General features: G+C 43.8%; 1 protein-coding gene across 1 annotated transcript in view; it reads right to left on the bottom strand.

Moving 5' to 3' along the window:
- Positions 1-15,506, bottom strand: part of LOC311131510 (PDZ domain-containing protein 8-like) — a 97,018-nt gene extending 81,512 nt beyond the window's left edge. Inside the window, exon 1 of the mRNA XM_084164540.1 lies at positions 14,526-15,506. Coding sequence (XP_084020666.1) covers positions 14,526-15,409 — 884 coding nt within the window. The 5' untranslated portion in view covers positions 15,410-15,506. The remainder of the gene's footprint in view (positions 1-14,525) is intronic.
- Between the last annotated feature and the right edge of the window lie 1,124 nt (positions 15,507-16,630).

The following is a 16,630-nucleotide window of genomic DNA, read 5'->3' as shown; positions in this document are numbered from 1 at the left end:
TATATACCCTTTGTTGGCAATGACACAGGTCAAACGTTTTCTGTAAGTCTTCACAAGGTTTTCACACACTGTTGCTGGTATTTTGGCCCATTCCTCCATGCAGATCTCCTCTAGAGCAGTGATGTTTTGGGGCTGTCGCTGGGCAACACAGACTTTCAACTCCCTCCAAAGATTTTTTATGGGGTTGAGATCTGGAGACTGGCTAGGCCACTCCAGGACCTTGAAATGCTTCTTACGAAGCCACTCCTTCGTTGCCCGGGCGGTGTGTTTGGGATCATTGTCATGCTGAAAGACCCAGCCACGTTTCATCTTCAATGCCCTTGCTGATGGAAGGAGGTTTTCACTCAAAATCTCACGATACATGGCCCCATTCATTCTTTCCTTTACACGGATCAGTCGTCCTGGTCCCTTTGCAGAAAAACAGCCCCAAAGCATGATGTTTCCACCCCCATGCTTCACAGTAGGTATGGTGTTCTTTGGATGCAACTCAGCATTCTTTGTCCTCCAAACACGACGAGTTGAGTTTTTACCAAAAAGCTCTATTTTGGTTTCATCTGACCATATGACATTCTCCCAATCCTCTTCTGGATCATCCAAATGCACTCTAGCAAACTTCAGACGGGCCTGGACATGTACTGGCTTAAGCAGGGGGACACGTCTGGCACTGCAGGATTTGAGTCCCTGGCGGCGTAGTGTGTTACTGATGGTAGGCTTTGTTACTTTGGTCCCAGCTCTCTGCAGGTCATTCACTAGGTCCCCCCGTGTGGTTCTGGGATTTTTGCTCACCGTTCTTGTGATCATTTTGACCCCACGGGGTGAGATCTTGCATGGAGCCCCAGATCGAGGGAGATTATCAGTGGTCTTGTATGTCTTCCATTTCCTAATAATTGCGCCCACAGTTGATTTCTTCAAACCAAGCTGCTTACCTATTGCAGATTCAGTCTTCCCAGCCTGGTGCAGGTCTACAATTTTGTTTCTGGTGTCCTTTGACAGCTCTTTGGTCTTGGCCATAGTGGAGTTTGGAGTGTGACTGTTTGAGGTTGTGGAGAGGTGTCTTTTATACTGATAACAAGTTCAAACAGGTGCCATTAATACAGGTAACGAGTGGAGGACAGAGGAGCCTCTTAAAGAAGAAGTTACAGGTCTGTGAGAGCCAGAAATCTTGCTTGTTTGTAGGTGACCAAATACTTATTTTCCACCACAATTTGCAAATAAATTCATTAAAAATCCTACAATGTAATTTTCTGGAAAAAAAATTGCTAAGAGCTGGCAGCAAGCTTATAGGTCTACTGTTAGAACCAGTAAAGGCCGCTTTACCATTCTTGGCCAGCGGAATTACTTTGGCTTCCCTCCAGACTTTCCTCTAGGCTCAGATTAAAGATATGACAGATAGGAGTGCCTATAGAGTCAGCTACCATCCTCAGTAGCTTTCCATCTAAATTGTCAATGCCAGGTTTGTCATTATTGATCGATAACAATCATTTTTCCACCTCTCCCACATTAACTTTACAAAATTCAAACTTGCAATGTTTTTCTTTCATTATTTGTTTTTTTTTTATGCATGAATACTATGGCTCACTGTTTATTGTTGGCATTTCCTGCCTAAGTTTGCCCACTTTGCCAATGAAGTAATCATTAAAATAATTGGCAACATCAAATGGTTTTGTGATGAATAAGCCATCTGATTCGATTAAAGATGGAGCTGAATTTGTCTTTCTACCCATAATTTCATTTAAAGTACTCCAAAGTTTTTTTCCATCATTCTTTATATCATTGATCTTGGCTTCATAATTCAGTTCCTTCTTTTTGTTGAGTTTCGTCACATAATTTCTCAATTTGCAGTAAGTCAACCAGTCAGATGTGCGGCCAGACTTATTAGCCACTCCTTTTGCCCCATCTCTTTCAACCATACAGTTTTTCAATCCCTTGTTATAACATCTTTGGTCTGACAGACGCTTACGTGACAACCAGAATGCATTGTATAATGTCAACAAACATGGCGCCACACATAGCCGGCAAATAGCTTAGCATTAGCTCATCATAATCAGTACAACATTCAAAAAAGTATTTTACACACATCATGTGTCCATTACAATCTATGCAAGAATCGGAATGCATGATTTGTCACCAGTACCAGAAAACATGTAAATAAAACAGTAAATACATTATGATCAATACATTCATACGCTGTGCTACAGCAGAAACGACAACACGATATACAGAAAATAAGCCACTTACTTTGATAGGAATGCACACATGTCCAAAGTCCAATTTGTAAGGAAAACAACCATGAAGGCAATGTGGGCGCCAGCCAGAAAATGTGCTGGGGGAAAACGTTTGTGCAAGGCCTGCTCTGACTAGGGATGTGCATTGTCTTCATACTTGATCTGGGGAAACACTAGGGAAGAGAGAAGTTGGTCCGGGCTCAGTAAAGCCTCAAACATAAATTGTCCGCAACATTGAAATTGGCTACTTCTTATGTGAATTAACGAGGAGGCGGAACACACCTCAATTCAAAATGTTAGAAAATAAAACTTGTTAGAAAATAATTTGAAAATTTGAAACATAGCATATAGATAATTAGCAGGCAGCGTGCCTTTGTTTTAGGGCAGCGTGGGTAACTGTCTTGTTGCGTAACAATTACATTTTGGAACAGTGAGAGCCTTCTGACATCACGCGCATGAAAAAAACTCACGCAAGGGCAACGGTTAGAGATATTTGGAACTCACGCGTGAAAAGGTTAATAGACAGTTAATAGACAGTGAGTTATCCATTACTACTGAAAACACTGCTACTCCTACTGCTCTCTCCTCGTCTGACCATGTGTTCTCGCATACCCCGAGAGCATCTGGTCAGCGGGGTGGTAGCACAGGAATCCTGATCTCTCCCAAATTGACATTATCTCTATTTCCCCTGACCCATCTGTCTATCTCCTCATTTGAATTCCATGCTGTCACAGTCACTAGCACATTCAAGCTTAACATCCTTATCATTTATCGCCCTCCAGGTTCCCTTGGAGAGTTCATCAATGAGCTTGACGCCTTGATAAGTTCCTTTCCTGAGGATGGCTCACCCCTCACAGTTCTGGGTGACTTTAACCTCCCTACGTCTACCTTTGACTAATTTCTCTCTGCCTCCTTCTTTCCACTCCTCTCCTCTTTTGACCTCATCCTCTCACCGTCTCCCCCTACTCACAAGGCAGGCAATACGCTTGACCTCATCTTTACTAGATGCTGTTCTTCTACTAATCTCACTGCAACTCCCCTCCATGTCTCCGTCCACTACTTTGTATCCTTTTCTCTCTCGCTCTCCTCCAACACTACTCACTCTGCCTCTACTCAGATGGTAATGCGCCGTCGCAACCTTCGCTCTCTCTCTCCCGCTACTCTCTCCTCTTCCATCCTATCATCTCTTCCCTCTGCTCAATCCTTCTCCCTCCAATCTCCTGATTCTGCCTCCTCAACCCTCCTCTCCTCCCTTTCTGCATTCTTTGATTCTCTATGTCCCCTATCCTCCCGGCCGGCTCGGTCCTCCCCTCCTGCTCCGTGGCTTGACGACTCATTGCGAGCTCACAGAACAGGGCTCCGGGCAGCCGAGCGGAAATGGAGGAAAAATAGACTCCCTGTGGACCTGGCATCTTTTCACTCCCTCCTCTCTACATTTTCTTCCTGTTTCTGCTGCTAAAGCCACTTTCTACCACTCTAAATTCCAAGCATCTGCCTCTAACCCTAGGAAGCTCTTTGCCACCTTCTCCTCCCTGCTGAATCCTCCTCCCCCCTCTCTGTGGATGACTTCGTCAACCATTTTGAAAAGAAGGTTGATGACATCCGATCCTCATTTATTAAGTCAAATGACACCGCTGGTCCTGCTCACACTGCCCTACCCTATGCTTTGACTTCATTCTCCCCTCTCTCTCCAGATGAAATCTTGCGACTTGTGACGGCCGGCCGCCCAACAACCTGTCCGCTTGACCCTATCCCCTCCTCTCTTCTCCAGACCATTTCCGGAGACCTTCTCCCTTACCTCACCTCGCTCATCAACTCATCCTTGACCGCTGGCTATGTCCCTTCCGTCTTCAAGAGAGCGAGAGTTGCACCCCTTCTCAAAAAACCAACACTCGATCCCTCCGATGTCAACAACTACAGACCAGTATCCCTTCTTTCTTTTCTCTCCAAAACTCTTGAGCGTGCCGTCTTTAGCCAACTCTCTTGCTATCTCTCTCAGAATGACCTTCTTGATCCAAACCAGTCAGGTTTCAAGACTGGTCATTCAACTGAGACTGCTCTTCTCTGTGTCACGGAGGCTCTCCGCACTGCTAAAGCTAACTCTCTCTCCTCTGCTCTTGTCCTTCTAGACCGGTCTGCTGCCTTTGATACTGTGAACCATCAGATCCTCCTCTCCACCTTCTCCGAGTTGGGCATCTCCGGCGCGGCTCACTCTTGGATTGCGTCCTACCTGACAGGTCGCTCCTACCAAGTGGCGTGGCGAGAATCTGTCTCCGCACCACGTGCTCTCACCACTGGTGTCCCCCAGGGCTCAGTTCTAGGCCCTCTCCTATTCTCGCTATACACCAAGTCACTTGGCTCTGTCATATCCTCACATGGCCTCTCCTATCATTGCTACGCAGACGACACACAACTAATCTTCTCCTTTCCCCCTTCTGATAACCAGGTGGCGAATCGCATCTCTGCATGTCTGGCAGACATATCAGTGTGGATGACGGATCACCACCTCAAGCTGAACCTCGGCAAGACGGAGCTGCTCTTCCTCCCGGGGAAGGACTGCCTGTTCCATGATCTCGCTATCATGGTTGACAACTCTGTTGTGTCCTCCTCCCAGAGTGCAAAGAGCCTTGGCGTGATCCTGGACAACACCCTGTCGTTCTCCGCTAACATCAAGGCGGTGACCCGATCCTGTAGGTTCATGCTCTACAACATTCGGAGAGTACGACCCTGCCTTACACAGGAAGCGGCACAGGTCCTAATCCAGGCACTTGTCATCTCCCGTCTGGGTTACTGCAACTCGCTGTTGGCTGGGCTCCCTGCCTGTGCCATTAAACCCCTACAACTCATCCAGAATGCCGCAGCCCGTCTGGTGTTCAACCTTCCCAAGTTCTCTCACGTCACCCCGCTCCTCCGCACACTCCACTGGCTTCCAGTTGAAGCTCACATCTGCTACAAGACCATGGTCCTTGCCTACGGAGCTGTGAGGGGAACGGCACCTCCGTACCTTCAGGCTCTGATCAGTCCCTACACCCAAACGAGGGCATTGCGTTCATCCACCTCTGGCCTGCGGAAGCACAATTCCCGCTCAGCCCAGTCAAAATTGTTCGCTGCTCTGGCACCCCAATGGTGGAACAAGCTCCCTCACGACGCCAGGACAGCGGAGTCACTCACCACCTTCCGGAGACACTTGAAACCCCACCTCTTTAAGGAATACCTGGGATAGGATAAAGTAATCGGCAGGTAGCTTAGTGGCTAAGAGCGTTGTGCCAGTAATCGAAAGGTCGCTGGTTCTAATCCCCGAGCCGACTAGGTGAAAAATCTGCCGATGTGCCCTTGAGCAAGGCACTTAACCCTAAATGCTTATGTAAGTCGCTCTGGATAAGAGCGTCTGCTAAATGACGTAAATGTAAATGTAAATGTAATCCTTCTACCCCCCCCTTACCCCACCCCCCAAAAAAATAAATAAAATAAAAAACATATTGTAAAGTGGTTATCCCACTGGCTATAAGGTGAATGCACCAATTTGTAAGTCGCTCTGGATAAGAGCATCTGCTAAATGACGTAAATTTAAAAAAAAAAAAAATGTCTGGCGTCTTGTAAAAAAAAAATCCACATTTCGAGCAAAGGAATCGATTCAGTTATTCATTATCAGGATGTCATGAACAACATCCATTGCAGTGGGCTTTGTGTGTATAACTACAGGGCTCCTTTTCAACACATTAGCAAACAAAACTTTCAAAAGTATTTTGATTAGAACCCTGACCTAGGGCTGGCACAATTACCGTATAACCGATGGTTATGGATGAAGACTAATGAAAATAACCGTCCATTTTTTTGTGGAATGAGCAACTGACTGAAGACGGGACGGCCGGGCATTCGTGCGGTTGTGTCCATTTCCGCGGTAACATGGACTCTTGACAACATGATTCAACTTTCTTGGTCCTTGCTGAAACAAGCAAGGTGTTGGTTTAAGGTTAGCAGTGTGGTTATGGTTTAGGGTTGAATTTTAAGAAGATAAATTGTAGAAAGGGGCAGGGTTCAGCCATAATTATGACTTTGTGGCTATGGAAGCTAATGATGACCCAGCGTGTTGGAGCAAAGGAGTCTTCGGTTGCCTAGGCAACACCCCCCACATTGCAGCTGCAGCACACATAGCACATGCAGTCAGGAGTAGAGAGGAGAAAACATACATAATTTTTGTGGCTGGCCAATTACCGTCATCCAAAATTCCATGACCTAGGGTGACCACATGTCCCGGATTGTGCAGGAAAGTCCTGCATTTTGGCCCTTCGGCCCACGTCCCGCAACCAAACAATTGTGTCCCGCATTTTATCAACAAATGAACACCACTAATTTACAAAAAAGGTTGATTTATCACATATTTCACTCAGACTTCCAATTCATTTGACGAGAATAGACATTCCAACCTGTATCTTTTGCAGTCACGTTGTGCTTATGACAAGATATATCATAAGGATGTGGTACTGATGTTAAACAATTCTCCAATCGTTGTTGAGATCTGATATTCTGCACAGCGCCATTGGCCTATCTCAACCAATCACATTTGTCAAATCCTTTTGGGCTAAATTTTATTTAAAACTTGGAGAAACTTGGACAGTTAACTACTTACAAAAAGCGTGCGTTTAACAAAGAGCTACAAAAGTATGTAAATTGCCGTATTAGACTGAAACATAAGGTAATTTCATCAAACTTGTGAGGCTGTCGATGCTCATTAGTTGCTCATTCAACATATTTGCTTCTCAATCCCGTTTTAAAAGTCTCATATTCCCTGAAACCAACCAGAAAATATTTTCAGAAAACAGCTAGACATGTGCATCGTTTTCTGCATCACCAAATTTGGCGTGAGACAAAAGAGTAGGCTAGGTGCACTTTAGTTAGCTCGCTGGGCGCAGCAGGAAGGGGATTTGTGTTTGATGGGGGGTGCTGCCCCCAAAAATTATTCATGTAGGCTACACTGTCCCGCAAAATACCGTTGTCCCTCATTTGGGTATTTTAAATGTGGTCACCCCACCTTGAGCACCAGTCACTAACACACACTTATGCAAGAGTATGCAATAGGTTGTTCTATTGACAGAGAGGTTGGACATAGGCGGAGATTGGTCCTTGCACACACGTTTTTCTGTATGACGTAAAAAAAGACAAGTGCATTATTGCACCAAAATGGTGGCTCTCTGGTTAGAGGCTGTAGTATTACTTACATTTTAGTCATTTTAGCAGACGCTCTTATCCAGAGCGACTTACAGTTAGTGAGTGCATACATTATTTTATTTTAATTTTTCATACTGGCCCCCCGTGGGAATCGAACCCACAACCCTGGCATTGCAAACGCCATGCTCTATCAACTGAGCTACATCCCTGGCGGCCATTCCCTCCCCTACCCTGGACGACGCTGGGCCAATTGTGCGCCGCCCCATGGGTCTCCCGGTCGCGGCCGGCTACGATAGAGCCTGGATTCGAACCAGGATGCCAGTGCCTTAGACCACTGCGCCACTCGGGAGGTTACTTCTAGCTTCATTGTTTTATAAACCTATTTTCTCCCTCTCTGGGATCCAATAGAACAGCTAAACAACAATGACAGCTCAATCAATGAAGTTTCTGACGTCCCAGGTTATCCAGAGTGGAGCTAAGAGGAGAAGTGGCTACCTACATGTAAAACTGTGCTGTGTCCAGCTGTGTCCCTCCCCCAGCATGTAGAGTCAAAGAGCACAGAGAGAGAGACAGAGAGAGACAGAGAGAGACAGAGAGAGACAGAGAGAGACAGAGAGAGAGACAAAGATAGAGGTTAAAGTGAAGGAATAACAGATGTCTGGAGAGCAATTATGTAAGAAACAACCCAGCTGACAGTGGATAAGTGAGGGATGGTGGGGATGGGGGGTGAGTTTGATGCCGTAATGGCTCCAACACCATGAGGCTTCACCCATTACTGATGATCCAGCACATCTCAAACTAAAATAATTTCAGGCAATCCAACAACCACCCAAAGTCATGACAATGAGAAAGGAATGACACACGGTAAACCCAAGCTTACAAAAAAATTATGCCAATCTGATCTGTCCTGTCCACTCTCAGATAAGGATGGGGACAGGGGTGAATGGCTTAGTGCATTTGACTCTGATCTGATCCACCAAGTGATTGGCCCCCTACCTGGCAGATCGGGAATGTGGTGAATGATGTGCCCAAGTCTAACACTGGTCCAGTGTCTAAGAATTCTTCTATTTTATGTTTAAATTCTCTGATCAAAAATGTCTTAAGAGCCTTAATACCATCTGAGGCTGAAATTCAGCATGGATCTGTCCACCACCCCCATCTATTATACTAAGAATACCTACCACTTGAACGTAACATTGGGTGTATTTGCAACGTATGTAAACAAGTAAGAACTCTCCAATCCACACCATGTGGGCTTGCAGAGGTTGCAGGATAATCAGGATTGCCTTAAGTGAAGATAGGAGCAAGTAAAAGGTTGAGTACTTAGCCATTTATCTCATGCTTTTTAACTGCAGCGTCTCCTATCTACTGAAAATTCCATTCAGAAACCAGGAAGACTCTGTCAGGTCTCACAAAGCTGTCAGGTTTGTAGAGTAGTGTACAGTAGAGAGAGAGGTCATAACTCCAATTCTCAACATAAATCTGGAACATAAAGAATGTTACCCTCTAAAACTTACTGCAGAGATAAATCTTTATTCTACGCTATAGAGGTGTCTCATTCCCCACCGTTTCAGTAACTGTATTCATATTGCTTTTGATCTGATTTGGCGTTGTAAAAGCCTGGATTACCTCCAGCCCCCCTCCCCTCCAGAGTCCTGCCATCTGTGACATTCAGCTAATCCTAATGTCCACTGCTCCGTCCTCAAAGGCTTTTTAATATCACATCACCTCAGAACCCTCGCTTGCTCTGTCAGTCAGAGGCCTTATCATGGGCACCTCACACACATGCACCATTTTAGGCAACTCCTCCAGATTGGTGCATTTAGCCTACAATTAACAGTTAGCTCCCACACATGATCCGAACCGGATCTTTCACAAGAAGTGGCTATGCCATGCCAGTAGAGGTCTGTGGCCGCACAGAGGGACATTAATTAGCTACATTTAGTTGTTGTTCTAACAAAACAACCCAAACCATTGTTTGCCTGCTCTGCAGCCCACACAGTACATATGGTGGATAAAAGGAAAGTCTGTTCATTTTGTCAGACACAAGCCAGCGTTTCATTGATTTTCAAGTGAAACAATGTGCCTTCTCACATTCTCTGGAATTTAAACAGCAATAAATGCCTGATTACATTTATGTAATTAGGTGAGATTAACCTAAATCATTGAGAAATGCTGGTTTTGTAGGGACCGTTCGCTGCATTACTGTGTTAAAAATGATGATATCAAATAAAACATGTAAAAAGCAACAGCCAGGGGCCTCCCGAGTGGCGCAGCGGTCTAAGGCACTGCATCGCAGTGCTTGAGGTGTCACAGCCAGCCGTGACCGGGAGACCCATGAGGCGGCACACAATTGGCCCAGCGTCGTCCGGGTTAGGGGAGGGTTTGGCCGGCGGGGATTTCCTTGTCCCATCGCGCTCTAGCGACTCCTTGTGGCGGGCCGGGCGCCTGCAAGCTAACTTCGGTCGCCAGCTGGACAGTGTTTCCTCCACACATTGGTGCGGCTTCTGGGTTAAGCTAGAAGTATGTCAAGAAGCAGTGCGTCTTGGCAGGGTCGTGTTTCGGAGAACGCATGGCTCTCAAACTTCGCCTCTCCCGAGTCCGTAGGGGAGTTGCAGCGATGGGACAAGACTAACTACCAATTGGATATCACAAAATTGGGGAGATAACCAACAGCCAGGTAGAACAATGATAAACATTATTTGTAATGGACCAGAACATATTACACTACGCATTCTGAAAAGGGCAATTCCACGGTAACACAGTGATGCGGAGACTCACTTTAAAATGTATGCCAATGATTGCAAAGTTAAACAAACCATACAACACCATGCACAAGGACGACTTTTAACAATTTCCACTGAATTTTACTAAAACACATTTCCTTGAAGATAGTGCTGAGCGATTAGTGCTTTTTGAAGACAGTTCAGTTTCGGTTCGATTATTTTAAAAAATATCAGGCATTTCGACTTCGATTATTTGGGTTGAATGCTGTAACAATACAGAATAAAACAATTAAAAGTCCCATGATGGTAGTGACTGGCCATTACTGCTTATCACTTATTAACATTGCTTTACTTTAATAAAACATTTATGTTGTGTATATTACATTTGTTTTATTTCATTCCAAGTCAACACCTCATCTCTATAGAGCTGCTCCCTATGCTTTCTGACAAAAACACTATTTTGTAGTTCTTCAAAGCAAATAAAGGCATACTTTTAAGACTGCTGAATACCAACGATCAATCACTTAGATCATGTATTTTCAAGTAGAGATATCTCGCGAAGCAACAGCTGCTCTCTACATCCCCTCACGATCGTGCATTCTTCTGCCTCTTCTGTAGCAGGCATAAAAGAAGCACAGACCGGACAAGTAGATGTGCAATGGATTATGGTCATTGTAGTTAATTACCATGTTTTATGTGCTAAACTATGTTGAATATTGGCCTGTTGGAAACTACAACTCCCTACTACATCGCAGTTTAGGCTTGATCTGATTTATCTCTAGAGAAACTGTGCAATGTATGCATTGAGCTCACAGAAAAAAAAAATGGAATTAAAATAATTGAAACAATGTCGGTCAATTAATTGTAAAAAAAATAAAATAAAATAAAAAACGGACTTTTCGGTTATTCGCTCAGCACTATAATAATAATAATAATAATAATAATAATAATAATAAGCCATTTAGCAGACGCTTTTATCCAAAGCGACTTAGTCATGCGTGCATACATTTTTGTGTATGGGTGGTCCCGGGGATCGAACCAACTACCTTGGCGTTACAAGCGCCGTGCTCTACCAGCTGAGCTACAGAGGACCACTACTTGAAGAACAGTGCAGATGCAAAGTTTGACTCTGATTTTTCACTTTAAAAATGTACACTACCGTTCAAACGTTTAGGGTCACTTAGAAATGTCCTTGTTTTCCATGAAAACATACATGAAATGAGTTTGAATAGGAAATATAGCAAAATGCAATTGACAAGGTTAGAAATAATGATTTTTTATATAAATAATTGTGTCATTCAAACTTTGCTTTCGTCAAAGAATCCTCCATTTGCAGCAATTACAGCCTTGCAGACCTTTGGCATTCTAGTTGTCAATTTGTTGAGGTAATCTGAAGAGATTTCACCCCATGCTTCCTGAAGCACCTCCCACAAGTTGGATTGATTTGATGGGCACTTCTTATGTACCATACAGTCAAGCTGCTCCCACAACAGCTCCTATTGAGATCCGGTGACTGTGCTGGCCACTCCATCATAGACAGAATACCAGCTGACTGCTTCTTCCCTAAATAGTTATTGCATAGTTTGGAGCTGTGCTTTGGGTCATTGTCCTGTTGTAGGAGGAAATTGGCGCCAATCAAGCGCCGTCCACAGGGTATGGCATGGCGTTGCAAAATGGAGTGATAGCCTTCCTTCTTCAAGATCCCTTTTACCCTGTACAAATCTCCCACTTTACCACCACCAAAGCACCCCCAGACCATCACATTGCCTCCACCATGCTTGACAGATGGCATCAAGCACTCCTCCAGCATCTTTTTATTTGGCTAGCGTCTCACAAATGTTCTTCTTTGTGATCCAAACACCTCAAACTTCGATTAGTCTGTCCATACCACTTTCTTCCAATCCTCCTCTGTCCAGTGTCTGTGTTATTTTGCCCATCTTAATCTTTTCTTTTTATTGGCCAGTCTGAGATATGGCTTTTTCTTTGCAACTCTGCCTAGAAGGTCAACATCCCGGAGTCGCCTCTTCACTGACGTTGAGACTGGTGTTTTGCGGGTACTATTTAATGAAGCTGTTGAGGACCTGTGAGGCGTCTGTTTCTCAAACTAGACACTAATGTATTTGTCCTCTTGCTCAGTTGTGCACCGGGGCCTCCCAATCCTCTTTCTATTCTGGTTAGAGACAGTTTGCGCTGCTCTGTGAAGGGAATAGTACACACCGTTGTACGAGATCTTCAGTTTCTTGGCAATTTCTCGCATGGAATAGCCTTCATTTCTCAGAACAAGAATAGACTGACGAGTTTCAGAAGAAAGTTATTTGTTTCTGGCCATTTTGATCCTGTAATCGAACCCACAATTGCTGATGCTCCAGATACTCAACTAGTCTCAAGAAGGACAGTTTTATTGCTTCTTTAAATCAGCACAACAGTTTTCAGCTGTGCTAACATAATTGCAAAAGGGTTTTCTAATGATCAATTAGCCTTTTAAAATGATAAACTTGGATTAGCAAACACAACGTGCCATTGGAACACAGGACTGATGGTTGCTGATAATGGGCCTCAGTACACCTATGTAGATATTCCATTAAAAATCAGCAGTTTCCAGCTACAATAGCCATTTACAACATTAACAATGTCTACACTGTATTTCTGATCAATTTGATGTAATTTCTTTCGAAAACAAGGACATTTCTAAGTGACCCCAAACTTTTGAACGGTAGTGTATGTCAAACAATAATAAATTATTGCAAAGTTCAACCAACCATACAACTCTATGCACAAGGACTACTTTTAACAATTTCCACAGAAAATTTAACAAAAACACATTTACTTGCAGAACAGTGCAGATGCAAAGTTTGGTAACAGACTTTGCAAGTTTGGCAACTGTTAGTGTGGATTTGCCCAAAAGCAAACAACTTTTTCTCACACGCAGAGACAACATCTTGGAATAAATCATAGTAGGCTAATAGCAAACTAAAAAAGTGATTTTGGCATGCTACATTCTAGCGAATCTCCAACGCACCTGCAAATAACCTACCCAGGATGTGTGAAGTGCATTTCACTTCAAAGGATAGAACAGGCAATAAGATAATATTTTGCTGGAATAGTGCTATTCTAACAATCAAAGCAAAGGAATGTGACAGGAATAATGTTAATCACGCTGTACAGGAGACTGAATGTATAGAGAAGTTTTGATGTTCCAATGCGGCAATCGCTGCAGTTCCAGCACACCAGTGTAACCCTTCCAAACAAAACACAGATAAGCCAGCTGCATGGGTCAGTGTGCCATGTAAGTGCAGTCACAGCATTTGTGATAAGCTGACGGAGCCAATAGAAGCACTTAGAAGAAGGTCAACCATAGCAACTTCTACAGGTGATAGGCTAAGGCCTACCTTTTCAGCATAATTCAATAGGTTAGTTTTCCGCATCTTTAAATAGCCTCGATTTATTCAACATTTAGGCCTAGTCTCGTTGAAAGGGAACACTTAACAAATTGCTCTTATACCTGAGAAGTTACACTGTAACAACATTACGGTAACATAATAGCCTAATTTAGTATGGAAATATATAATTAATTCAACTTAAATTTAGGCTGTGACATACGTCTATAGAAAATCTGTAAACTTTCAGGCCTAGCTTAGTCTACATAGTTTTTTTTGTGTGTTTTTTTACTTATGAGAATGCAACCAAATACAAGAGTGAAGGTGAACACTTCCAGTAAATAACCCATCTGCAAAATGGTGCCTGAATAAAGAGACTAAATAAATAGGAGAGGAGGTGAAAAGATGCTTCACATGCATTCATGTTACTAACAGGGAAGTACTAAAAAGCTTTAGTTTTTCAGTTTTACACAAGTGTTGGCTAAATGTTTAAGTGTCACTATTTCACACCAGGTTGTGATCATTTCAAAACTTTCTCAATGTAGTGACAGGAGGGCACTCCTCCGTCTCAAAAGGATGAACACTATCCTTTATCATTTCATAGGTCTGCAGCCATGATGTCCCTCAATGGCTTCCTTTGCAACAGGTGCCGTCCCATGTCTCAAGACTTTATACTAATACTGACAGTGGGTATGCCATGGCTGGTTTGTTGTCATTAAACCTTTCAATAACATGGTGTCCCATTTTTTAAACTAAACATTTTTCTAAAAGGTTGCAGTAGGCTAAAAGGCCTAAACAGAGCCTTAAATTGAGCCAAATAGAAGGCTCTGGGCCTATGTATTAGTCCAAATATGAATCTTACAGATCTTGGAACTATGGAAATAGAAGTGAGGCTGTTGGGGGCCACTTTCCATAGTCCTTAGGTTAGCTTGAAATGTTGATTATACACATTTTTGACCATCTCGGAAGGCCTACTGACTTGCATAGACCTAAACAAATATAAATGGTAGTTTCTGAGCAAGTTTTACCTGATTTTGTAATTTGGCAAGGTGTGTTTCTTCTTGATGACTCTTTTCAACTGGTTGACAATGATTGAGGTGAGCTGAGGCAAGGGCCTTCCCTCGAACTGTGACTTCACCTCGAAGTCTATCAATGGGTCCTCAAGGAACGTGAAGGACCAGTGCGTAAAAGGCACGCGAGTGAACTGCAGCTTCAGTCTTCCAACCACACGCGTCATCTTTACGAACAGGTAGGCTGACTTCCCAAAAACAAGGTCTACATCAATTGCTAGATGGAATCCCCCATTATATTCAAGGTCCACTTCGAAATTGAGTTCCTCGGGCATGCCGTCTTCATTTAAACGCACTGGATTAATAAGTTTGGCCGTTTTAAACACGGGCAAAGAATTACCCAAAGAGATATCCCTGAGACTGAGTCCCTCCAACAGCCGACCAGCTGTCTTGGTTTGTAATAGTTCCTCGAACTCCACCTTGATCTTTTTGGTCAACCAGTGCCTAACGACGGGAGTGTCGCGGAGTTCTCTGAATAGGAACAAAAAGATAGCATTTAGAAAATTGCAAGTCTCCGGTTTGGAGGTGTGGATTGGCTCGCTTTGACAATGCGGTGGCGGTTGTTGTTTAGGGCTACTGCTTGTGACAGCCGCTTCCTGTTGCCTGGGAGAGATGGCCTCTTGCTGTTTGGATGCAGCAGATGCTGCGTTGTCTTGTTGTTGCTGGCCTGATTCGGCATGTTGGTTATTAAAGTAATCCTTCAAGGCGGGATCAGGCACTGCTTTTACATATTGCACTGTCCTGGCTATAGGCTCGGGGCTTCTCCGGTAAAGCAGTAAGAACTGTAATACCAATGTAATGAGTGCGCCAGATAATGCGGAAATGACTATCAAATAAATCATTTCGAGCAGTTGCCTCTTCCCGTTTCCGCGTTATAAAACAATCATATTCCGACGTTCAACCGTATTAACAAAGCAAGTTCCACCTGGTCGCTCACAAAGCTGCCATATCATCTGCCTTTTTCCTGGGGTTCAAGCTCCTTAGCTGATTGGGCGAACGTATTACGTAGTTGTGCGTAATGACGGATTTCACAAAAGTGTACACTTTCATACCAAAGATTATGGCTATTATCCCGCCTTCATGTGCTAGTCGGAACTAGGAAACTCGGAAATGTCCGACTTGGTAACTGATTGAACGCGGCAGGTGTATAACTACAACCAGTTAGCAAATCTGAAATTTCAGAGTTTGACTAGCACTTGAACACGGCAATACTTGTCTCTCCGCCCTGACAACGCAAAGTGGCACAGAGGGCTGTCAAGCTCCCCAATATTCCTATCTTTGGATTGGTGGATACATCTCATTATTTGAACACATTTTTGAATATGCGATTAGGGTTGTTAACGTCAACCACCTGTATTCAATAATATGCTACGCTACTAGCCTCATGTCATGAATATGCATAGCCATCTCGCGACAACTCCGATATAAAGGTTTTTTTCACAAAGTTGCCGGGATGTCACGTGTCCTACGTATATCCGTACACTCGTAACAACCTAACCATTACAACACGTATATTCGAACAAATAAACCTAATGTAGCAAATAAGCCATTACATTTTTGATTGACCAAATTCGACACGTTCTCCTTACAAAAACTCCTCGCTTGGTGAGCGAAAGAAACTAAACAACGTCACCTGCTGGAGAAGACAGATTTTCTAGGCAGAGTGGGGCCTCTCGCTTCGACTTTCCCTCTCTGACCATAAGCACCAACCGAGCCCAGGGAAACTGTTGGTGCTTTCAATGCCATGTTCAAAACAACTGGGAACTCGGAACTGGGATCTCGGAAACCTCAGACTTTAGCACATTCAAAACAACTGGGAACTCGGAACTGGGATCTCGGAAACCTCAGACTTTAGCAAGTTCAAAACAACTGGGAACTCTGGAAAAAAAACGAGCTCCATCTGGGAACAATTTATTTGAATGGTCATCCAACGCGGAATTCCAACTCGGGAACAGGCCTCTTTCTAGTGCTCCGACTTTCCGACCTGAAAATCCTTGAGGTCATAATTTGACCTCGTATTTTTCAGATTTCCCAGTTGTTTTGAACGCAGCACAAGAACTCTG

The sequence above is a fragment of the Coregonus lavaretus genome (assembly GCF_964263955.1).
Source record: "Coregonus lavaretus genome assembly, chromosome: 1".
NCBI lineage: Eukaryota > Metazoa > Chordata > Actinopteri > Salmoniformes > Salmonidae > Coregonus > Coregonus lavaretus.
This window is presented reverse-complemented; position numbering and strand designations above follow the sequence as displayed.